General features: G+C 41.3%; 1 protein-coding gene across 1 annotated transcript in view; it reads right to left on the reverse strand.

Annotated features, from left to right (window-relative positions):
- LOC145392989 (mitochondrial protein C2orf69 homolog) overlaps positions 1 to 26,938 on the reverse strand; it is an 87,314-nt gene that overhangs the window by 46,062 nt on the left and 14,314 nt on the right. Inside the window, exons 2-3 of the mRNA XM_080267294.1 lie at positions 6,298 to 6,457; positions 5,554 to 5,681 (exon numbers count right to left, since the gene is read on the reverse strand). Of these exons, the coding sequence (XP_080123420.1) occupies positions 5,554 to 5,681; positions 6,298 to 6,444 (275 nt within the window). The 5' untranslated portion in view covers positions 6,445 to 6,457. The remainder of the gene's footprint in view (positions 1 to 5,553; positions 5,682 to 6,297; positions 6,458 to 26,938) is intronic.

Consider the following 26,938-nt stretch of genomic DNA (forward strand, 5'->3'; position numbering starts at 1 on the left):
AATTTAGTTCTTACATTATTTATTTAGCCATAATATTTACAGTCACTCTTCTCACTGTAGTCTAAGTAAAGAACTGATTTACTGCATATATTATGAAAGAAGACAGTAGATTGAGGCAATAAAAGGACAGTAACTCGGAGATGAGGACATGAACGACATTTGCCAACTTCATTTAAGCTCAGCTTCTACACTAGAACAATCCTTCAGTTGACAGAAAAATGTTGCATATAGCTCTTGCCTATGCTTCTTCTTTACGTCTTCTGATGATGAGTATGTATGGATGATCGCCTGTAAGCTACTAGTGTTTGTGTGTGCAAATGATGCCCAGATGCAAGTGTAACTTCAGAACAAATATTTGGCATGGCGGAAGACACTGTGAGCAAAAAGCGTTGCTCACTTCAAACAGAAAAACTCTAATGCCAAGCGTTTCAAAGAAAATAAGATATACCTGACTGATGACGGTCTTAAAACCCAGAAAATCAGGACATTTTTAGTGTGCAAAACATGAATCATTACAGTACAATACACCATGTATGTGGCTGGTATACACAGAACTTGGTCATTCATGCTTTATTTCATGGAATGCAATTTTAATCAAGATATAAACAGATGGGCAGTCTTTGACTACTTGTGAGTAAATCCATTTCAGGGATTACAGAAGGTGTATTTTTTTTATGTGGTAGGTGGTGGCAACCATCATCCACTCACTTCATGTAGTGCTGCCTACTTCTTCCTTAGCCTTTATCATTCTTTTTCTGTGCCTGCCCTCCTCTCTTCCTACTTCTCCCATCTTCCCTGTCACTTCTTTGCTTTTGTTTCCTTTACAGGTGGCTTTACATTGAGTGACAAGCCAAATGGTTTTCTGTAAGCCAAGAAACCATTTACAACGCTGGGTGGTAACCATATAATCAAACCATACGTGCTCCCTCCGTGTCAACATGTGGGTTGGTGGAGGGTTTTTGCCCCTCCCTGTAAAACAAATAACTCAAAGTGGCCACCCCTTACGGGATTATGGTGTTGGCAATAGATAGATAGTATTTTTACCACTATGCATTAACTCTGTAAGCTGGTCCAGCCTGGAGTTGGCTAATGATCAAAATGTTATGTACAGTACATTTATGTAAATGTTGTTTCCTTTCAAGGCTAATGGCTGGCCAGCCAAGATTTTCTGTACAGTACTTTCAGGCATAAATACTGTGTTTTATTGTTTTGATAGGGACCAAAAGTTTACATAAGTTATGCATTTCATATATCCTTAGTTACCATGATTTGGCTTACTTTTTAGAAGTTAAAGTTTTGCATTTCATATATCATTAATTACCATGATTTGGCTTAGTTAAATGTTATGAGTTTACTATTTGTCTAATGAGTGAGTGCTGTGTACAAAAGTTACAGTACCGTACAGTATAATAATGTTGTTTCCTGATATTTGGTCAACAGCGATGATGTTATGTACTTTTAGGCACAGTATTAATGCATCTTTACAGTTTAGAAAATATATATACAGATACAGTACTGTTATTACTTTATAGCTACGTCAAATTAAAAATTCAAATAAAAAAGCTAAAGGAATTATAATATTTCAATGTAGTTGAGAGAGGTGAAGTCAGTGAATGTACAGCGAGGTTGGATGGTGAGGAATTGGAAAATGTGAGTACGTTTAAGTACTTGGGTAGTGTGATGAGTAAGGATGGAGGTTTGGAGGGTGAAGTGCTTGAAAGGGTACAGCAGGGAAGAAAGGTTGCTGGTTCTTTGAAAGCAGTGATAAGAAACAGGGAAGTGAGCATGGAAGTGAAAAAGTTACTACATGACAGTATTGTGATACCAACTCTAACGTACGGAAGTGAAGCTTGGACGTTGTTGGAAGGACACAAGTCAAGAGTGAGAGCCGTGGAAATGAGTTATTTAAGAGGAGCCTGTGGAGTCACGTGGAGAGACAGGCTGACGAATGAGGATATAAAGGAGCGTTGTGGTGTTGATGTGGATGTGATAGGAAACGTTATGAGGAACACACTGAGGTGGTTTGGCCATGTGGAGAGGATGGAGGGTCAAAGACTGACGAAGAGAGTGTATGTGAGTGAGGTGGAGGGGGAAAGAGGGAGGGGGAGGCCGAGGATGAGATGGAGAGATGGGGTGGAGAGGTATATGAGAGAGGGGGGTGTGAGTTGGAAGCAGGGGAGTGAAATGGCGGGGGACAGGGCGACTTGGAGGCGATTTGTTTGTGGCCACCCCAAACGGGATTGAGGCGTCCGGCAATAGATAGATAGATAGATAGATAGTTTAATATATTCATTCATTCATCATCTAATCCAGTGCTGCCCCATGAAATGCGTAGGAGCCCGGGGATAGGCAAGTTGGTCCTGTCATTTAAGATGAGAGTGACCAGCCTCACTCATCCCTGTATAGCATTACGTGAGCAGAAGACCCCAACCACTCCTTGGATATAAACCCACCAGCTCAATCCGATTGGAGCACCCTACTTGCCCACTAAACCACCAGGCGCCAAAATCTGGTTACATGGTTACCACCCACTGTAGTAAATGGTTTCCTAGTGTACAAGAAACCAACTGACTTGTCACTCACTGTAGAGTCACCTGGAGACAGAAGAAAGAGGAAAGAATGAAGGAAAGAAAGACAGATGAGGAAGGATGGAAAGAAGGAAGAGGGGAAATGGCAGGCACCAGAGAGCAGCAATACATTGAGTTTTAATTATATTAATTTTACTGAAAATTAATAGAAAAAAATTTAAAAGAATTGAATTTCTGCTCATAGCTCTTAAAAGAACTGAATTTCTGTTCATAGCTGCTGTACCATGGAAAATAAATATTATGCCTTAGTCATACCACTGAAAATAAATATTAAGCCTATGGCATACAACTGATGGAACACCATCAGTGTACAGCCCGGCCTCATTATGTGAGGGTTGCATAAAGTGATGACCTTCCGCATAATGAATTATCACATAATGAGGTCAAAATAACATGGTTTAGGAGGGTGACCTTGGCTGCAAAGCCTAAAATGAACAAATAAACCTCTGCCACCCACCTGATGTTTGTCCTATGCAGTTACGGATTGTCACCATGGGCCACCTCCCCCCCCAAGGGTGGGGGACAGTTGGAGGGTCTGTAAAGCAAATGTCAGCACTGGGCAGCCATTTTGGCTGTCAGCTGAGTAGAGGCCCTTAAGGGAATGATGGTTATGTAAGGCTGGCACGGTTTCCAAATCACAAGTTTCAGTATTTCACACAAAAAAGTATCACTTCACTTAATATTGCACACTGCACTATTTGTAAGGCACTTGCACTGTCATTTCGCGATAACAGTGGTATTTCAGTGGCATTTCATGCACAAAATAGAATGAAAAGCAACAATCACAGTCACGTGCATCACCTCATCTGTAAGAGATTCTCTGAAGTGGCCGCTGAAAATATCGCAATTACTTTTTTATCGCTGTACCATGGCAGAGTATAACATATGAATTATCAATGAAGTAATTTAACACATAACAAGGTGTCGTATAATGACGCTGCACTATCCTGCATGTTTACCGCCTGACTCGCAGGTACCTACCTGTCTGTCATTGCTCCTCGACAGAAGACAGCTGTCAAGGTACTGTTTTTGTGTTGGGCTTTATTTTATCCATGGTGATACAATATTCTGGTCTAAATATTCTGCATGTTTTAGTTCATGCATTTTACCATTCAAGACAGTGAATGGAAAGTGGGATACGACCATATTATTGGAAAATATTATCACAGCCATTGTTCACACCTAAACAGGTGGAGAAATAAGTGCTTGAAGACATACAAGAGCCTAGAAGTACTGGGTAAAACAAACATTGATTTATTTTCAGAATTATTAGGCCAATTCCAATATTATTCCAATTACAGAATCATTTTTCCCTTCCAATACAGATACCACAATATTAATCTGCATTTGCTTGCCGATTTACTGCACTATCTCAGAGATCTAATGTTAATGTTTTGTTGAAGGATTGTCTGTTTTGTGACACTGAGGTGACGTGTGGTTGTTGTTGTTGATCAACCCATCTGTCTGACTGAGCAGACCCACCAACCACAGGCAAACAACTGCCCCTGCAGGGACGTTCCATGCAGTGAACTGATGTACAATGTAATCTACAGTGAAGATTTACCTTTGGCAAAAAAAAAAAAAAAAAAAAAAAAAAAAAAATCATTTGTATAGTAGCTACTGTACTTGGAGCGACATTTAAAGCACCTTCAAATATGAAAGCCTGGCAGGAAAACCACTGATCAACTTGAAGCCACCTTACAAAGAGATCTCACCACTCGCACAGCTGGAAAGTTTTTCCTTGGCATATAATTTTGCACCTCCATTTCTGATCTGACACAAATCCAGTGTGTAAAACACACACAAAGCGAGCCAGCCAACCTCACAACTGAAAACATTACCACTCCACTGGCTTTGCAATGCGGTTGGTAAGCGAGAGGAGTGGTAATGTTTTCAGCAGCGAGGCTGGCCGGCTGGCTTTGTCTGTGTGTGGGTAAACAAGATATCTCATGAATGCCTTGAACTCTGAACATGAAATTTTCAGGGTATCAAAATATGGCCAAAATCTTGAACAAGTTCAAAAATGGGCACTCAGGCTCAAGGTCATCAAAGGTCAACTAGCTGACCTTTGGCAGCCACTTTGGTGACCCTGACCTTGACCTTGACCCCGCGTGCCCATTTTCAAATTTGTCCAAAAATTTGGACACTCTTGACACCCTGAAAGTTTCATGTTGACAGCTCAAGTCGTTCATGAGATATCTTGTTTACCCACACACAAAGCCAGCCAGCCAACCTCACATCTGAAAACATTACCACTCCACTCGCTTCCCAACGCAGGTCGTAATGGAGTCTGTTGTTGCCTGCTGCTGGATCAGGACTGTTGATCTATGAGGTTAGTGGTTAAGGGATTAAATTCTTCTATGCTAACTGGCCTATATAAAAATGAAGAGCACAAGGGAACATTTCATAATACAACATGGTAGAATTCAGTCAATAACTCTAAACATGACAATATGTAGCTACTGTATATAAAGTACATCTCATACTATACGGTAGTACTCTAGAGAAATGGATACATGGTAATGTAAGTGCAGGTACCCACAATCCACTGACTTGATGTAGTGTTACTTTCAGGTGACTCTACACCACGTGACATGTCAAGCAGTTTCCTGCAGCCCATGAAACCATTCAGTATTTTGGATAGTAACGTTATAACCAAATGGACACTTGGTGGTCTACTTGGTTAAGGCATTCCTAATGGATATGACCAAGAAAGGTTGCCATCTAAGGGGTGCTTATGGGTTTATTGCTTACATGATTCCACTCAGGGATGAGCGACTTATCCCTTTTGCCTTAAATATTGGGACTATGTAGGCTAGCCCCAGGCTTCCAGGTTCTTGATGGGACAATACAGGATTGGATGATAGACAGGTGCTGGATGATGTACAATTATAAACCAGTTCATTCCACTCACTTTCTTCAAAGGAAACAGACATTAATAATTAAATCTCTTTAGTTACACTACCTGGAAGGCTTAATAACTAAGATATGATGTGTGGGAAAACGTGCTGCCAGGAGTAGTGCAGTGCTTGTGAGGGACCATGCTAGATAATGTTTATGGTCTCGGTGGCTGGCCATCACCTCAGGATAATCCTGAAAAAGAACACTGCCATTATAACCTATAATTCTTCCAGTCGATTGCCTTTTTCAGAAAGGTGGAAAGTGGTAAACGGCAGTTGCTAAAGCTAGTAAATACCATAACACACCAGTCAGCAAAATCTGCAAAACTGTGTACAGTTCTATCTACACTAATGTACTATTATTTTGTACCTGTATTCACAAGCCTATGACTCTTTAAAAACAGTGCAACAGAATAACAAAGTGCAATACAGGCAGCCCTCCAAATTCACGGGGGTTAGGGGACACAGACCCCCACGAATGTGGATTTTCTGCAAATGTTTGGTGCACCTTACCGTAAATGTCTCTACAGCTGCAAATCACCCTCTGTGAGCAAGTGTGTACATACTGTACCTAATGTAGCCATATCTGGGACCTGAAAGCAGCATAAAATATCACAAACAGCTGATGACTTGCCCACATGTATGTGGGCAAGTCATCAGCTACATATTTACCCCAACTTCTTACAACCATACCCATTAAATTCAGTCTTGGCTCTACAGAGGGGCAATCCGCGAATCTGTGAGACTCGCAAAAGTTGATTTGGCGAATGTGGAGGGCTGCCTGTATTTTAGTTTCTGTAATTTGTTACCTGCACATCACCCCCAAAGAAGGCTAATACAGGGGCAATATGGGAGTGGTGTGATGATGGAGGTACATATAACATCTCGTTGGTGAGACCTGAAGGAGTACCAACAGCACCCAGACGTACCACCTCATCCTCTGAAGCTTCTCTCATGATGCTCTTCCAGCTGCCATTGCCATCAATGACAAAAACAAATTGTAATACTTAAACATGCTGTCCAAGTAAAACATATTACAATCTACAGTGTCCGCAAAAATTATAGTGCGCCCACTGTAAAAATCAATGGGAAAAAAACTCTCTAAGCTTTTGCAGTTTGCAGCTTAGTCTCGCTCTTGACCAGAACTATCGTAAATCTGGCAACTCAGAGACACACCAGGAAAACTAGACGACTTTCAGTTCCCGCCTCAATGCCCTTTGAGCTGCCTTTGAGAGTGCATTAGTGCTGCTTGCTTCCATACTGCTACCCTCTATTTTTCCTTGTTAGCTTGTTGGCGCTGCAGTTCTTGCATCAATACACCCAGATGGCTCTTATCAACCTCGGTGCCTAAGAAAAGGCTCGAAATTTGGCCCGGAAGGCTGAAAATGTGACAACAAAAGAAATCGCAACCTGTGACATGTCGTCTGTTCCACACCTCATCCACGAGATCACAAACATGTGGTGCATGGACATAGGCATAGAATACTTGAGAAACCTTGCTGACTTCATGCCCAGGCACCTGATAAGGGCCATAAAAGCAAAGGGAACATCCCCTTTGCTTTTTTTACCCTTTTTAGGCACCTGGGCATGGAACCAGCAAGGTTCCTGAAGTATTCTTTGTCCATGTCCATTTACCACATGCAGTATTTGTGATCTCATGGATAAGGTGAAGAACAGGTGACGTGTCGCAGGTTGCTATTTTTTTCGTTGACACATTTTCAGCCTTCCAGGCCAAAATCCAAGCCTTTTCTTTGACACCATGGTTGGTAGGAGCCATCTGGGTGTATTGGTGCAAGAACTGCAGTGCTAACAAGCAAAAACAGAGGGTAGCAGTACAGGAGCAAGCAGCAATAAAGCACTCTCAAAGGAAGCTCAAAGAGCACTGAGATGGGAATTGAAGGTCATCTTGTTTTCCTGGTGTGTCTCTGAGATGCTACACATATGGTGGTTTTAGTCAGCCATGAGGCTAGGCTGCAAACTGCAAAACCTTAGAGTGCTTTTTCCCATTGATTTCTATGATGGATGCTCTATAATTTTTGCAGACACTGTACTTAATTAGTTTATTCAGACCTCATTATCTTACAACAAAACCACAGGAATAAAAAATGTACAGTGTATGTACTGTACTATCAGACGTACATAAAAGCTAGTTACAGGACATTTGTCATAAACCATGATGCTGCACTGCATCTAGAGTATACAGGTATCCCTCGATTTACGACACCCCTAAATGCGATACCCCGGCTTAACGATGGGGGTAGAACTACCACCATACCCCGGTTTAAGTTTTTTTTTTTTTTTTTTTTTTTACCAATTCTGATGATATTTTAGACTATAATTGTGTGTTTAGGTTGATTAATAGACTGGTTTTTGACTTGGATTAAAGTGTATTAGCCATTAGATGGGGTGAACATTGTCATTTTGGGGTACAGTTTACTAAGCTAGATTTTTTCCAGACTTATATTTGATGTTTTTCAGATTTTATCTGTTGGTTTTACTGAGTTATTTACAGATGTTAGGCTTAGGTTAGTTTGCTTTACAGCTGTTAGGCCATTATTTTAGCTTGGCTTTAAACTTGTTTTTGGACTCATTTGGGTGGGTTTAGGACTTGTTGGGGGTGAAACCCGAGGCTCAAAAAAGCATCCCTATACTTTACATGTCAAATCTACTCTGAGATACGATACCCCACCTAAAGATGGGTTTTACTTAATCAGAAACCAAGGTATATCTTTATAGTTCATATGTCTAATCTGTATTGATGCTGATTTTATAGAAAAATCTTAAATACTGCCTGAAGGAAAATATCACATTGTAATGTGTGTTAGTTTTCCATTAAAACACTGTACTATAAATAGAGTGGCTCTTGGTCATCTAGCTGATGGACATTCAGCCAACAGACAACTGGTTAAATGAATGTTCGACTGAGAATCATTTGACCAATCAGACTATTAGAAACTATTTTTCATTGATCTATTTATTTATTTATTTTTTTTCCAATCTTGCATGAGCATAATATTAGTTACATGACAAAGTCTGAAAGCAAAGCTCATTTTCAGGAACTTGAACATCTTTAACTTGCCCAAGCATGCAATTTCCATCTACTCGGTCAATCCAAATTATAGGTAATGTATCATCAAAATGCTACTTCCATCCATCCATCCATCCATCATCCAATCCTACGTTGCCCCATGAGAAGTGTAGGAGCCCGGGGCTAGGCAGTTGGTCCTGACATTTAAGATGAGAGTGACCAGCCTTACTTATCCCTGCTGGCATAACGTGAGCAATAAACCCCAACCACCCCCTGGATATAAACCTTCACCAGCTCAATCCGACTGAAGCGCAATAATTACCCACTAAACCACCAGGTGCCAAAATTTGGTTATATGGTTACCACCCAGCGTAGTAAATGGTTTCCTGGTGTACAGGAAACCATTTGGCTTGTCACTCAGTGTAGAGTCACCTACAGGCAGAAGGAAGAGGAAAGAATGAAGGAAGGAAAGACGGAAGAGGGAGTGTAAAGTCACCGGTAGGCAGAAGGACGAGGAAAGAATGAAGGAAAGTAGACAGATGAGGATGGAAGGGAAGAAGGATGGAGAAGAAGAAAGGGCAGACACCCGAGAGCAGCACTACATCGAGTGAGTGGATAGTTAGCGTCCCCACCGACCAAGAAGAATGCTACGTTAAAATCTTTATTACTTACTGGTATTAAAACTTTAGCTACTTAACCTTATCAGGTTTCAGCCATGGTCAGACTGCGTCTGTCCTACAGTCAGCAGCTCTTGTGTGCTGCCACGCATCTTCGTGCCACAATATTTGTCTTTGATTGGTCTGTGTAAATACACCTTTTCATCACAGAATGCTGGTTTTGGTGTCATTTTAAAGCTGAATAGTTATACTTTATTGTAGTATGTTCAAAAAAGGAAAATAATGAAAAAATAACTAGTCAAAATGAGAAGATGGGATCAGGTGATGACCAAAAATTTTATACCTTGCCGTAGAAAAATATTTGCCAAGAATAAAGTAATAAAGATATATTAACCTGGTTTAAACTATGCAAAACTACGATAAACTACCTTTACAATGATGTATAGCTTCTGGCTATTTACACGTTATTGCATAGCAAAGCGAAAGAAAAAAGGACCCACAATTTTGTATGATTCTTGGCCATATATTCATTTAGCAATCTTTTTCTTTTATCAGTCTGTGTAAGCTTTGCGCAGTGGCAGTATCGTAACCAATGAGGTCTTGCCTAAGTGACGTATTTGTTGCTGCTGTAAAGCTCGAAATTGGGAAAAGTTTCAATACCATCTCAGCACTTCTGCGGCACCTCGGTTTGGGTTACCTTTCCTAGAAGGGTAGTCAAGTCGTACCCCACCTGCTCGTGGTGACCTCGCAGACACCCTGTTTTTTTTTTCCATTTCTGTTTTTTGTGCTTTTTTTCCTTCGGTTTTCTTTTTTCCTCCTAAATTAGGGTGACACAAACGGGGGCGGCGCTACCCGGGTTTTTCCCGGGTAGTATTGTATATACGTTTTGCTGTAGTTGTCATTTTGTTTTTTTTGTTCTCCCTTATCATGAGTAAACAACACCAGTGCCCTCGCTGCAGTAGGTCTGTAGCAAAAAGTGCACAAGCACTGAAGTGCGCCTACTGCAGCGAGTGGATTCATATAGCTTGTGAAAATTTGGATGCAGGTGACTATCCATTCATGAAGAGGAGCCACCAGCTGGGCTTTCGCTGGCTGTGTAGCCAGTGTGTTGCACCAGCAGACGAGGTCTTGGCTGGTGGAGGAAGTAGTACCAAGAAGGAGTATGAAGATAAAGTCATTGGGCCAATCTTTCAAGCAATCAGAGACGTATCAAATAGACTGGAGGCACTAGAGACCAAGGTCTCATCACCCATGGCGGTCACACAAGATCAGGCCAAGTCATTTGCGGATGCTGTTCGTGGGTCTCTCGTGGGGGGAGGGAAGGATCTGCCTGGGGGCGTGATTGAGATCAGTGCTCATGGCCAGAAAAAAGCCATTCATAGTCAGCATGTACTGATTGTGAAACCAGAGAGTGGCGCTAGTGCCCTGACAAATCAGATGGGACCAGAAGACATCAGAGGCGTACTTAACTCGGTATCGGTTGACAGCTGCCTTAAGACCAAGGCTGGTGGGCTGGTAATGAAGTTTCCGTCAGCTGAGGCCAAGGGGGAAGCAACTGGGGTGCTGACTGATCATTTTGGCTCTGAGGGCACTTTTTGCATATCAGAACCAAAGAAAATGTTGCCTAAAATGACTGTGACAGGCCTTTCCTCTTCCTTGGATGACTCTGACATCATCCCAAATATTCTGAGAAAAAACAATAAAATTAAGACGCTCGTTGATCGAGGTTGTACCCTCAACCTTCTCTTCACAAGGACAAGGAATGACACCAAAACTGCTGTCTTGAAGATGTCGCCAGAGGTGAGATCCTCCATTGTAGAACAGGGCAATTACATCTATGTGGATCTTACAAGATGCCGCGCTTTCGATAGATTCTGGGTTACACAGTGTCATCACTGCCAAGGCTTTGGTCATACATTTGAGAGATGTTCTAGGAAAAGTGATGAACCTAAATGTGTCTTTTGTGCTGGAGCCCATAAATCTAAGGACTGTAGTAACAGAAATTCTCCCAAATGCATCAACTGCTCCTCTTTAAGACATCAAGATGCTAATTCAAAGTCACAGGTGGTTGCCCATTTTGGTTCAAGTAGAGAATGTCCAATTATGGTTTCTCATAGGAATAGATTGATTGAAAACACCATTTTTGACCATTCAAAAAACTGACTACGTCCCTCTTGAACCAGTTAAGGATGGGTCTTTTAAATATTCGTTCCATCCGTAATAAGATAGACTATATTAATGAAACCCTAAATCAGCACGAGCTTGACATATTGTGCTTGACTGAAACCTGGTTGTAGGAGTCTGATATCGATATTATTCATAATGCTTTGCCTAAGACACATTCTCTTATTAGTATTCCCAGGCCTGCTGCTGACTATCCAAGAGGAGGCGTAGCACTCATTTACTCGGCAGCACTTGCAAACGTTTCTCTCATTGACTCAGACCTGACCCCATCATCATTTGAATTTATGGAAGTATTAATAAATTTCCATCAGAATACCATTAGAATTGCAGTTGTCTATCGACCAGGTCATCCGGGCAGAGATCGAGGTTTTATGGAAGAGTTTGGGCAGTTTCTTGAAGTGTTTTCTCTTAAACCTGGAGGACTTCTTGTTTGTGGTGATTTCAATTATTGGGTTGACAGTCCAGAGTCAAAACCATTTTCTTCAGAATTCCTTGAGTTGATCACCCAGAACAATTTTTTCAATCATGTGAGTAATCCAACTCATGTCTCAGGACATGTCCTTGACTTGATCTTGTCCCCTGTTGGTTGCAGGCGCGTATCAGATGTGGAGGTTGACTCATTAGACCCCCTCATCTCTGATCATGTTCTGATCACTCTTAGTTTTGATGTCCCAAAATCCCCTTCATATAAAAAGGTCATCAGGTTCAGAAATTACAACAATGTTGACCGCCAGTTGATGTGTTTTGAAATTGATCAACGTTTAAACTCCATCGATTCTTCAAGTCTTTCTTCTGGTGAATTGGTTGATATTTACAACAACGAGCTCAGGTCAATTTTTGACCATTATTGTCCTGAGGTAGTAAAAACAATCACTGTACGTGATAATTCTCCGTGGTATGGTCCATCCATTAATTCTTTGCGTAGACAACGTAGAAGGGCAGAACGTGAGTGGCGCTTGCAGCGGACCGAAGTAACTCGTTTGCGTTATGTTTTTGCGAGAAGAGCAGTCGTTCACACTGTAAAAGCCCAAAAGGCTAGGTATTATCAAAATAAAGTTGATTCATGTGGTGGTGATCAAAAAAATTGTCTGCAGTTGTGAACAATTTGGTTGGTCGGAGGAATGTAATTGTTAAACCAACTTCTTTATCTGATGCCCAATTGGCTTCTGATTTTGCTTCATTTTTTACAAGTAAGATATCTCGCATAAGAAGTGATTTAGACAGCAGTTCTCCTAGTGAAGTGTACTCAGTTGACTTCCAGCCACGGTGCACCGGGGATCATTTGCTTTCAACATTTCATCCACTGGATGTAAACAAAGTCAAATGTTACATCAGAGAACTTAATAAAACATTTTGCTCACTCGATCCATGTAACATGTCACAACTGCCTGATGTGTATGAGCATGCTGCAGACTTTATCTGCAACATAATAAATAGATGCTTCTTAGAAAGTAATTTTGTGCGGTCTGAGAAACGTGCTTTGCTTAGGCCCCTAATTAAGAAACCTGGCCTTGATGTCGAGAGCATGACAAATTATCGTCCTGTCTCTAACCTGTCTTTTTTATCCAAGATTATTGAGCGGGCCATACTTGACCAACTCTTACCACTACTGGAACACAACAGAGTTGTTCCTGTTGTTCAATCAGCATACAGAAAATACCATTCGACTGAAACTGCACTAATAAGGATTCAGAGCGACTTGGTGGCAAACACTTGTAGTGGGATGTCCTCTCTCCTAGTTCTTTTGGATCTGTCTGCAGCTTTTGATACAGTAGATCATAAACTATTGTTGGATGATCTGTATTTTTATGGCGTTCGTGATAGTGCCCTTTTGCTCCTTAAGTCGTATCTGTCGGACAGATCTCAGAGAGTGGTTGTTGATTAGTGATTACGCTAGCTCTGATTCTGCTCCTCTTCTATTTGGAGTCCCTCAAGGATCAGTTTTGGGTCCAATTCTATTTACTATCTACACAAGTAGTTTATCGTCTCTACTTGATGCTCATGATGTGTCCTATCATTTTTATGCTGATGACACCCAGCTCTATGTTAAGATGTCAGATATCAACGATACTAAGATAAAGTTTGAATCTCTAATGTCTGATATTAAGATTTGGATGGCTAAGAGGAAACTTAAGCTGAATGATGGTAAAACTGAGATCATCATCATCAGAGGAAACAGAAGGGGTGATGACACTGACAATGCCCTGGCTTTGAACATTGGCGTGTCACAGCTGCATCCAGTCAGTTCTGTTCGAAATTTGGGTGTTTATTTTAATTCTAAGTTAAATTACAAAGAACACATTAATCAGGTTGTAAGAGGGTGTAACTTGCATATCAGAAATCTGTATTCTGTGAGAAGATTCCTGAATAGACAGTGCCTCCTAACATTGGTCCATGCAGTGGTCTTGTCTCGCGTTGATTATTTTAATTCACTGTGGGTTGGTCTTCCAAATAATATACTAACAAAAGTTCAGTCTGTGTTGAACAGGGCGGCACGGCTTATCTTTGGTCTCCCCCCGAGAACCTCAACTACCCCGTTTCTGATTGAGTTGCATTGGTTACCAGTAAAGGCTAGAATTGAATTTAAACTGTGTCTTATTACATTCAAGATTCTTAAGTTTGGTGAACCGAAGTATCTTGCTGAATTGTTAAAACTCCCATCGACACGCCCGGGTGTGATGTTACGCAGTGAAGATGATTCCTTGCGTCTTGATGAGCCAGGAGCCATTCACCAGTCATCTTTCTCTGATCGTTCTTTTGCATATAGAGCCCCTAGATTATATAACAGATTACCATTGTCCATAAGACAACTCTCTACTGTTGAATCCTTTAAGAGACAGCTGAAAGCCTTTCTTTTTTCAAAATGCTACGACCTGGAGAGAGGTACTATGACGGATGATAGGGTTTAATTATTGCCACTCTCATGTATATATGATGTACCTTGTATTATATACAAGAAATGTCACAATTCTTGTAATTGTAAAAATAACGAGCGCTAGTGAATTCCCAAAAGGAAGAACTGGCGCTTTTGAGAAACAAAAGGCCAGATTATTATTATTATTATTAAGTATACTTCTCCTGACCGAATGTTGGTTTTGATATCATTTTAAAGCTGAATATTTATACTCTATCATAATATGTTCAAAAAAGGAAAACAAAGAATATAAAATGTCAAAATGACAATCTGAAGTTAGGCAAAAACCAAAAATTTTATACCTTGCTATAGAAAGATATTCGCCAAGAGTAAAGTAATAAAGATACAGTAAACTCTCAAAATAACAAACCCTGGTACTGCGAAGTTCGAATGTAACGAATGGCCAAATCGCGACCGAACTTCCCCCGGATTTTGTGAACAAAGGTGGCTAAATGAGGGGGAAGTTCAGGAATCAGCCCAGAGTGACAACAGCATTCCTTCCTGGCACAGTAAGTGTACTTCAACAGCATCCCTTCCTGTCACTCTACGTGTACTGAAACAGTACTACATTATACTGTATTCTAATTATAGGTATTGTATTTACATGTACAACTTTATATAGCATTGTATTTACATGTCCAACTTCATAAACCATTGAATTCTCCATGTAAAAATTCACAGAGTTAGTTTAGGTTATGTTTGAGCATGTAGGACAGAACATCTCCCCTTACAGTATAAAGAGAACTGAGTTTGGTAATCCCTCAGAAATACCGACCCCTTGTATATAGCAAACTTTTGGATATAGCGACCCACCCCTCCCCCCAGTTAGTTCATTATATCGAGGGTTTACTGTACATATATACAGTTGAGAGGTATATGAGGGAGGTGAGTTGGGGGGAGGACAGTCAAATGGTGGGTGACAGAGCAACTTGGAGGCATTTTGTCTGCGGCGCCACCCTTTGCGGGATTCGGGCGTCGGGCTATAGATAAACAGATAGACAGATATATATATATACAGTAAGACCTCACTATAACAGACTAATTGGGGTCCAAACCATTCCGATAAAAGCAACATCCGGACTTCCCCCTCCTAATCCGGACTTTTTCTGATATATCAGACATTAGTCCGGATCACATGAATGGTTTTTAAACTGTTCTGATTACTATTGTGGTACTGTACTATGTTATAACTTCACTACAATAATCAAATGGTATAATATATATAATAATACTGTACTGTACACTCATAATCATGTCTTTTATTTACCTTATTGTGGGGAACATAGCTGAAGTGGTCAGGCAGTCCGGACTGCTTCTAGCTTTATCGGACTTTTTCCGATATATAGGAATTTAGTCCGGTAGCTCCTCGAGTCCGATAAAAGCGAATTCCGGTCTACTGAAGTCCGTTATCGAGGTTTTACTGTGTATCTATCTATCTATCTATCTATATATATATATATATATATATATATATATATCTGGTATGAACCATGCAAAACTATGGTAAGTTACCTTTACAATGATATATAGTTCAAGGCAATTTATGCATTTTATTGAGCAGGAATGCAGAAGGAAAAAGGTGCACAATTATGTATGATTCTTGGCCGCATATTTGCTCGGTGATTTTTTCTTTGGTCAGTCCAACCATTGACTCTCTGCTCTGGATCACATGATTTCGAATGAAGTCCAGCCAGTGCTCAATATACTTGGTCTCAAACTTTACAAAGTGTAGTCGTTCTGTCTCAGAGCTCTAGTACTGATATTCCTCACCATCCACCTGAACAAAAAAGCAGCATTAGCAACACAATACGATAATGAGAAAAAATTACCAAAAAACTTATAGGGAGGCGTGGCTCAATCGGTAGAGAGGTGGCCTGCCGTTCTAACGGACCCAGGTTCAAATCCCTGCTGGAGCAGGGAACAATTTAAGGATTTGAAATTCATTAAGTCGGGCTTTACTGATCTACCAGAAGACCCGCCGAAGTGTCGTAAAAATACCCCCACTAATACCAATACACCAGTCCTGTATGAGACAGCCCTAGCATGTATTCAATATGGACAGTGGGTGTTAGCGTCAAAGTGGTGACATGTAGAGGTGTATGGTATGTAGGAGGACTGCTGGGCCTTGATAGCAGGCTGTGAAGCCAATGCCCAGAGTCGGACACATAAAAAAATATATATACATATACTATATATATATATATATATATATATATATATATATATATATATATATATATATATCATCTCATCTCATCTCATCTCATCAGCTGTTCGAGTGTCCACTGCAGGACCAGCCTATCCCTACTGAAGTAGGGACAATACAGCCAACGTATCTCTACCATGTGGCTTAGGCTGTCTAGAAGAGGTTGTATGTAGAGTGAGAAGTGCTTGTAAGTGTAAGTGTAGTGTTGGAGTGGCTTTGGATGTGTATGTAGTTTGTGAACCAAGTGTAATCAGCCCACGCAAGCCGACTGGGTGCAAGCATAATTAATAGTAAGCGACGATGGTTCAACCACAACACACCTTGTGTCCGCCAATGCAGTATGTGGCCAGAAGAACACTCCCAAAGTTTATTACCCTGGCGGGGCGCGAACCCTCGTTCTTCAGTGTACGAACACGCACACTTTACCGTTGTACCACAGAGGCTCCTATATATATATATGTATACAGTAACCCCTCCAATATCCGGATCAATAGAGCCATAGGCAGGTCCGGATAGTGGTCCTGTCCGGATATTGGGCCCCAGCTTATGGACTAGTACTTACGGACCCTAACTCTGAAAAACACCTATACATCTCCCTCTGGACATGCATAGCACCTATTTAAGACCCAAATCACACCAATAAGGGACATAAAAGACTGAAATAAATGCAAAAGAACCATAAAATGAGGTTTTAGAGGTGAGTTTATACAATATTAAACATTCTGGGTACTTACAAGTCCCTTGGTCTTGCACTGGTTTGAACCGCCAGTTTGCAGTCCACAGTTAATCCTCTGCACTCTAAATTCTAATTTCTTAACACTGCACAACACTGTAAATTCCTGTGTGTTCTAGTGGCAAGGTATTGCAGTTTATTCACTGTTTATTCACAAAAAACAAGCACCTGTGGCTTGCACTGTTATGAGTATCTGCTCTCCATCGGAGTTAAGCTGTGACTGTTGATGTTGGTGGGGTAACAGAGTTGCCAGATCGCAACAGCCACATTACCAATCTCCTCAACTTTCATTGTCAAATATAACTTTTCATTACCAAATTCGTAAAGCTAGCATATATTCTTCACTAATTATATATACAAGTGGAAATACATGTAATCACTCTCCTTATAACTAACACCATGTTGATTATTTTCACACTATGTAGGGTAGCAGATTAATCAGAGAGAGCAAACAATCCACCATCTCCATCCTGTGTATCCTCATACATGTGAAAAATCCATTTGGTAATGCATTATTCTAATGCATTACCAAACGAATTTTTCATTACCAAATTGGCCCACACTTGGTAATGAAAAATACCAAATGGCAACCTGACAGGGGAGGGGGGAGGGGGATGGAAGGAAGGGGTGAAGGGACCATGGTGTAACAGCTGTTTGGCGCCAGGCGGGAATTTCAAATTATGGGAGGGAAAAAAAGTCTGATTTTTTTCGAATTTTTTGCAGTTTTTGGCCCATTTTGGGAATATTGGATCCCAGGAGGATTATGTCCGGTTAGTGGGGATGTTCGGATATTGGGCGTTCGGATATTAGAGGGATTACTGTATATATATACTTTTCAAGAAAAAAATGGTGGTTTTGGTGTCATTTTAAAGTTGAATAGTTGTACTTTATCGTAGTATGTTTAAAAATGGAAAACAAAGATAATAAAATGTCAAACTGACGAGTTGAAGGTAAGCAAAAACCAAAAAATTTATTCCTTGCCATGGAAAAATATTCACTAAGAATAAAGTACACCCATACCCCCCAAAAAAAATGGAGGAACTAAAAAAAAATGGAGAAACATTCCTATAATCCAAACAGCCATCAATTTGCTAGTCTGAACACTCCACCCCTCCGTAGGTTTGAAACGAGCATGTCTGAAAGCGATGCGGTGGTGCACATGGCTCTCCCTGTCCTCCCTTCATCCCTCCCTCTTCTCCTCCCATCCCTTCTCCAACCCCCACGACACTCAGCACTGCCAGGCGTGTCTCCCTCTCCATCCCCTGCCCTCCTCCACCCCTGCTTGTCTCCCTCCTCATCCTCCCACCCTCCCCCACCCGCACTTGTATCCCTCCCCCATCCCCACATGTCTCCCTCCCCCACTCCAGCTTATCTCCCTCCAGTCCCCCCACCCTACCCCACCCCTGCTTGTCTCCCTCCCCACCCACCCCTACTCCTGCTTAGAACTCTGCCAGCTGCCTGCCTGTCAGTTGCCCAGAAGCATCTTAAACCACATGTCCCACTCACCTTACCTTCCAGCATGTGATGTTTGATGTCTCATTTTTTAGCAACAGCATTGTTTATGAGGATAATGACACTGTCTATGGTGTTTCTGTGTTAGTCCCTATTGACTGAGTAGGGTGTATGAGTTTGGGTTTCAGCCTGGAATGCATCTCTGGCTTTTCTTCAGTATCTTATGGGGAATATTGTTTTGATATCCAACACACTTGCTGACTGAACACTCCCACTGGTACACAACACTGCTGGGGGCATAATAAAGAGACAAAGCCACGAGTCATTCCAGCTGCTCAGTACCCCCCATGCATAAAGCAAGCATTCCGTGATGTCATGCTTGAGTCTCTTTATTATGATGCTTAAACACAATTTATCGTGAATATTTTACAAAAGTATCTGAAAATGACTCATAAGTGCATCATCGGAATCTCTGAGGTTGGATTTGATATGATGCGAAAACGCGTCATCAGAATCTCAAGGGATTAAATATAGCAAGATCTTAAATACCGCATTTTAAAAAATGCATTTTGATTTCTCGTGGTTTTTATCTAGGGAGGTATTTTAATGCATTGCATTCTAAATTTTGTACCATAAAGATTCTGTGCTCGACCACAAGGTGTCTCACGCGTGCACTGCTGCACTCCATCAAAATCAACCTTTTCTCAAAAGACTATACTGTGAGTAACAGAATGTAACTTCTGTGATTACTTGTGTATGGTTCAATAAATCTAACATCTATCTATTGCTAGATGGCTCAATCCTGTTCGGGGTGGTCACAAACAAATTGCCTCCACGTCGCCCTGTCCCCCGCCATTTCATTGCCCTGCTCCCAACTCACACACCCCTCTCTCATATACCTCTCCACCCAATCCCTACATCTTATCCTCGGCCTCCCCCTCCCTCTCCCCCCCTCCACCTCACTCACATACACTCTCTTCGTCAGTCTTTCACCCTCCATCCTCTCCACATGGCCAAACCACCACAGTGTATTCCTCCAAACGCTTCCTATCACATCCACATCCACACCACAAAGCTCCTTTATATCCTCATTTGTCAGCCTGTCTCTCCATGTGACTCCACAGGCTCCTCTTAAATAACTCATTTCCACTGCTCTCACTCTTGACTTGTGCCCTTCCAACAACGTCCAAGCTTCACTTCCATATGTTAGAGTCTCAAAGACCATCACTTTACTCTTCCTACATTCACCTTTAGATTAAGTTTCTTATACACTCTCCCAAACTCATCCACCAAGCCTTGCAGCTCCCCTTCGTCTTCACTCAACAACACAGTATCATCTGCAAACAACAGTACAGGGAGTTTCCAAACACTACCCTCTCTCACCAGGGCCACTCCAACATCCACTACCCTACCTTGTACCTCTTTTATTACCCCATCCATATACAGATTGAACAACCATGGAGACATGACACATCCCTGTTTCAACCCAACCTTCAAAGAGAAAAATTCACTTAGTTCACCATCCACACGCACTGCAGCCTTAGCACCATCATACATACTCTTCACACCATTCAACAACTTCCCATCTACTCCATATATTCTTAATACTTTCCACAATCCTTGTCTATCCACCCTGTCATATGCTTTCTCCAAATCCATGAAAGCCACATACAACTTCTTTCCCTTCTCTAGAAACTTTTCCACTAAAGATCTAAGAATGAATATCTGATCTACACAACCTCTTCCCTTCCTAAAGCCTCCCTGTTCTTCTCCAACTAATTTCTCTGTTATTTCCCTAACTCTGTCAATAAGTATCCTACCATACACTTTTCCTATTATACTAAGAAGACAAATGCCCCTATGATTACCACACACTTCTTTTTCCCCTTTTCCTTTGTACAAGGGAATAATTATACCTGACTTCCAATCCTCCGGAGCTCTACCTTCCTCCCAGGCCAATCTGCACATTTTCCACATCCATTCTACTACTATCTCTCCCCCATGCATCAACATTTCACCACACACTCCATCAATTTCTGGGGCTTTCCCCAATTTAACTTCCTTCATTGCTTCCACAACTTCTATTCTACTGATTTCTTCCTGTCTTCTCACCTCCCTCCTTCTTCCAGCCATTCCCCAGCCACTTATACTCGCATCACTTCCATCCTCTATGTTCAACAATTCCTTAAAGTGTTCTCTCCATCTGCTCACTTTTTCTCCCTTCTCCACTAGTAATCTACCATTTTTATCTTTCACTCCCCTGCTAATTTCACTTCCATCCTGCCTTACTCTCTTCACCTCTTTCCAGAACATTTTCTTACAGTCCCTCCACTTTACTCTCAAATTCCTTCCAAATTCCTCATCCACTCTCTTCTTACTCTCTCTTACTAATCTTTCTACCTCTCTCTTTCTTTCTACATATAGCTCTCTCTTCCGCCTCTCAACTTCTTCCACGCCTCTGTTTCTCCTTGCACCCCCCTCCGTCTTCTCTTCATCCCACACTCCACATCACATGCTGCACATATTTCTTCTGTGAATATCCTGCACACACCTTCCATGTCCCCTAGCTGCTCCAATTCATATTTGCCCAATCGTTCCTCCACTTCTCTCTTATATTCTGCCTTTTTCTCATCCTCTTGTAACCTTTCCACTCTCCTTGCAAATACTCCTTCTTCCCGTCCTTCCCTTCTTCTATTACTCCATCTTATTTGTATCTTGATTCTGGCCACCACCAAGTAGTGGTCAGAAAGTCCACTCCCCCAACCTCTATAAAAAAACACTCTCTCATTCCTTCCAAACTTTTCCATGCACACTTCCACATTTGGCCAGAACTCTTCTCTCACTCTGCTTGCACGATCTTGCATTGGCACATGCATGCACACAATTGCCCACATTTGTATTCCAACTTTCAATCTTACCCACACAATCCTTGACCCAACTGATCCATACTCTCTTATGTTCTTCTTCCATCTTTTACTCACAACTATTCATACTCCTTCTTTTGCCCTCTCATTCTCACCTACTCCTGCACATATACCCCATCCATACTCCCATTCTCTCACACTCTTACCTCTCCATTTAGTTTCAGTTACTCCACATACATCAACTTTCGCACCCTCAAGCACCTGGACAATCTCTCTCTCTTTCAATAAATACCACTTCATATTTGCAGCTATTCAAATACAGCAAGGGAACCTACCCAAAATACAACAATGCCTGCCCCACACTTTTGATGACCAAAAATCTCTCTCTCTCTCTCTCTCTCTCTCTCTCTCTTACACACACACATGCAGTAAAATTTCTTATTGTATCAAATCTCATTAAACAACTGTTAATATCCTATTCTGATCTGACAAGTGAGTGAAAATGCAGTACAGTGGGATATCCTAATATGCAGCAGCTCAATATGCAAAGTTGATTCAGGAAAAAAATAATATTTTTTAATATGCAAAATATGAGTCTAAAATGTGAATGCATCATCTGAGAGCGAGGGGAAAAAAACGATGTTTATGCAAAAAATAGTAGTATCTGAAGCCATCATCAGATGGCTGATCAGCTTCCCACCCTTTCCCTCCCTTGTGGCATCTCTCAAGTCAAGTCTCATGACTCTCAGCTGTGTCTGCCCATGACGTGTTCGCATATTGTGGTGTATTTTGCACTGCAAAAGACCCGCCAATGCTAACCTGTTACATCGTGGCCCCAGTGCTTCATTCAAAGAATATGAAGATTGCTTTGGAACTCAAAATGAAGGATATAGAGCTGAATAAGCAAGGCAAAAGGAACTCAAACAATGGATGTGAACTTGGCTTAGGTGAAATGACAGTGAAAAACATTCTCAAGAACAAGGAGCAGATTTTACAAACAGTCAATACTTATGGAGGCCAGCAAGTGAGTGGGTGCAGTAAGATTGCTTCTCCTGCAGTTATACAAATGGCGTGCTACCTTGCACACAACATTCACAGTTCTCTTATCTTTCTTTGAGGAAACGTCTTTCTTAGAATGATAGTCAATAATGGCGAAGCATTGTAAATGACAAAAATATGGTGAGGTGCTGACCATTTATGTTTATTTCCATTGATTCAATAGTCTAATATGTGAAATATCCAATAAGCAGTGCATTTTGTTGACCATATTTTCCCATATTGGGAGACCCCACTGTATACAGCATGTGAAGACAACATGGCTGTACAGTGTCGAGGTGGGTCAGTGAGTAAACATCAGTTACTATGGTAAAGGCATGGGCAACTGGTTTCCAATATTGCTATCAACTTTGAAACCTATGTTTTGTACAGTCCCCATACTCATGAACTATGAAGTGTCTCAACAGATACCAGTATCAGTGATGGAGACAAACTTTCGATTCATTCATCATCTTATCCAGCATTGCCTCATGTGGAGCGTAGAAGCCTGGGGCTAAGCAAGTTGGTCCTGACAATTAAGCTGAGAGTGACCAGCCTCACCCATCCCTGAGTGGCATTACATGAGCAATAAATCCTAACCACCCATTGGATATAAACTTGTACTGGCACAATTCAATTGGTGCACCTTCATTACCCAATAAACCACCAGGTGCCAATATCTGGTTATGTGGTTACCACCCAGCATAATAAATGGTTTTCTGATGTACAAGAAACCATTTAGCTTGTCACTCGGTGTAGCGTCACCCATAGACAGAAAGAAGTGGAAAGAATGAAAGGAAGATAGGCAGAAGAGGAAGGAAGGAAGGAAGAGAGAAAAGGGCAGGCACCCGAGAGCAGCTCTACATTGAGAGAGTGGATGGTGAGCGTCCCCACCTACCATTCAACTGCGGTAATAATTATTAATAAATCGAAATGTTCATAAAATTATTTTGGGAAAGATTTAGCCAAAACAATGCGAAATGCACCTTGAATTACTGTTACAATATGAAAAACACTGTACCTTATTAATAAGAACAGAAATGATGGAAGAACTGAGAGGTAGGATGGGACTAGAGTGTATTGGTGTTGTGATGAGGAGAGGTAGAATGAGATGGTTTGGGCATGTGGAGAGGATGGGGGATGATAACTGGGAGCAGAAATTGAGACGTGTTAATGCTGGGGATAGGGTAGTGAGAGGTAGACCAAAAAAGACGTGGGATGAGGTCATTAGGTGTGACCTCAGGGATAAGGGACTAAATAGGGAAGCTGCCAGATATCAAGCAGCATGGAGAGCCGCCACTAGGTGACCAAGGCTGATGCATGCAAGCACGATGGAGCCTTCAAAAATGAAACAAAATGAAACGAAACAACACTGTTGGTCAGTAATGGTTAATTATGAGAATTCTATATTCACATGGACTAAAACTGATGGTTAAGAATGTTGGCTCACTAGTTATGATAAATATGAAAGAAAAGGGCCCTCTGGTTCCATTACCAGGGTAGTATGGTGGAACAATTAACCATGCTCGAGGAGGTTTGACTGTCCTGTAGATTCATTATTAAACAAGGTACTTACTTCACCAATGTTGTTTTTATGCCTTTCTGTGGGAGTAAGTAGTTTCTTAGTGAGTGTCTGGAAGGGAGTTGCAATGCTTCCCCACCACTTCTTAATTAACATCTTGTATCATACTGCATCATCATCATCATAATCATCATCACATAATCATCTCACTGTTACCTTATCACAATCATCATCAAGAGCACAAACAGCAGGGGAAGACCTTGAAGAGGAAAATGACAAGGCAACAGGATTCGAATGGTGAGTATCAGATGTAAACGTTATTATAATTTTTTGTACAATACTGTACTAACAACAATTTACACCGAATTTAATCTGTTATACCACTATCATTCCAGCTTTTAAGCTGTTACTTTTATTTTATGTACAATGTAATGACTCTATATCCTTACCAGTACAGTGATCTCTTGGTTACTGTGTGCTTGGTTCTAGCTGTTTTCATTATCAGTGCAATATGAAAATCTTTACTATTGTTTTCACGATTAAAAAAAAAAAAAAAAAAAAAAAAAAAAAAAAAAACAGATTACAGGTGTCCTCTGTTCATAAACAATCTGTAACAGTTTGACCTGAACTACCATAGGATGAAGTTTGGGGAGAAACTATTCTGGGGAAGCGAGTTTCAAATAGATGCAGTTCGGGGAAGTCCTGCAATATGGCAGTGTGGAATGCCCAGTCATGACCATGACCAAATGCCCATGTAGCATGGGAGAAGGCACAGAGAGGTGGTACAATGGATGCAATTTCATCCATGCATTTGCCATAAAAGTATCTGCAAAATAATGCAAGGGAGGCAACATTCCTTCTTACTTGTAGGGGAGGTACAGTAGTTCATTTGTAATTGCATGGTTATTAATAATTCTTACAGCTTTGTTCTGAATTTTATCCAGCAGTTTTAATGCAACCTCTCCACATCCACATCTCAAGGGTGAGCGATACTTGAGAGCTCACATGACTCTAGTAAACCATAGCTAACCTCTCGTAAGTAAAGAAGTTACGGATTCTGAATAATAATCTAAGTTTCTTTCTAGTGCTTTTACCAAGTGATCTCATGTGGGGTCCAGCTGAGGGCACTGTTAAGTGAAACACCAAGACTTTCAATACTCTGAGATATAGGAATATTAGTAGCACTGAAGGCAATAAAGGAATCAAGCAGTATCTGTCTATTAGTAAATTGTACAATAAATACAGTATTTGGTTTTCCTTGCATTAAATGAGGCATTGTTATTTTGTCTCCATTCAGTGATTTTAGATAAGTCTTGATTTACAGAGACTGCAGTACTGAGTTGCGAGTTAGAAATACAGTACGAAACTTTGTGAATGGGTTTTAAAGTGTAAAGGAAATGTGAAGTGCTATGCCATCAGTATAAAAGTGAATGCGATTATGGGTGATAGATGAAAGATCATTAATATGGATTAGGAACAGGGTTGAAGTCAGGACTGATCCTTGTGGCATGCCGGCATTAATCGAGTGGAAATTGGAATATACAGTACATTACCTACTAGTATCCCTCTGTTGCTGACATATGAGGAAATCAGTGAAACAAAAGATGATAGGCCATAACAAGGAATGTGGACAGCAGGGAAGGTGCCACACCATCAAAAGCTTTAGAAATATCAAGGGCTACTACATGGGTTCTCCATGTTAATCAGCTGACTGATGGAGGGAATGAGTCAGGAGACTGAGTATTTCAACAATGGCTCCTCTGTGGCATAAACCATTCTGTCTGTCCCTGATGAAGTTGTTGGATTCAAGATGTTTAACAATGTGCTTATTAATTACAATCTCAAATACTTTACCATGAGAAGAGGTGATGGCGTTTGATGTGTAATCAGAGGGGTCAAAGGAACTTACTTTCTTCGGGACTGGGTGGATATTGGCTTCTTCCCAAGCATTATGGAATGAAAAAGTACATATGCATAGTCTGAATAATTCAGATAGAATTGGAGCAAGTTCTGGGGAACACTTTTTCTGGACAGCTGGAGGAATTCCATCTGGACCTGGAGTTTAGTTGGTTGGTAAATTGTGTAGGAAGGATTTTACATATCTAGTCTGTATCTTTGTTTTGTTTTTGAAGGCTCCAACATGTTTCCTTGCTTCGGCCTTGGTCACCTAATGGCGGCTCTCCATGCTGCTCAATCTCTGACAGCCTCCCTGTTCGGTCCCTTAACCCTGAGGTCGCACTTAATGACCTCGTCCCACATCTTTCTCGGTCTACCCCTCACAACCTCACCCCCAATATTAACGCTTCTCACTTTCTGCACCCCATCCTCTCTATATCCCCAAACCATCTCAATCTACCTCTCCTCATCACAACACCAATATACTCCAGTCCCATCCTACCTCTCAACTCTTCCATCGTAAAGCCAGCCCTCCAGGCCTTGCATGCAGGGACGCACTGCACATCCACCGAATCATTGTCATTTCTGTATGTTTGAGCCTGAAAATATCCTCTTCCCTTACTGCCCTGGTCTCACTACCATAGAGCATTACACTCCTAACACATGCTGCATACAAAGACCCCTTAGCATGTAAGGAGAGTCCTCTCAATGTCAGGAGAGGCAACAGCTCCCTGATTCCAACCACTTCTCACTCTAGCCACAGAGTAGCTCCAGCCCCACCTCCAGCACATAACATGTCTCCTAAATAACAAAACTCATCTACACACTCTAGAGACTCACCAGCAAGTTCAATCCTTTCACACCTGACAATTTCCACCTGCTCTCCTCGGCACACAGCACTATCTTGCAGTCTACTTCTAATACCACTACATCTCTTGTGCACCCACTTATCACAAACACTGCACAAGATGGAATGACAGGTACTTCCCATGCCCCTGT

This window comes from Coenobita brevimanus, chromosome 23 (assembly GCF_032717465.1).
Source record: "Coenobita brevimanus isolate Jiangsu-jjx chromosome 23, ASM3271746v2, whole genome shotgun sequence".
NCBI classification, from domain to species: Eukaryota; Metazoa; Arthropoda; class Malacostraca; order Decapoda; family Coenobitidae; genus Coenobita; species Coenobita brevimanus.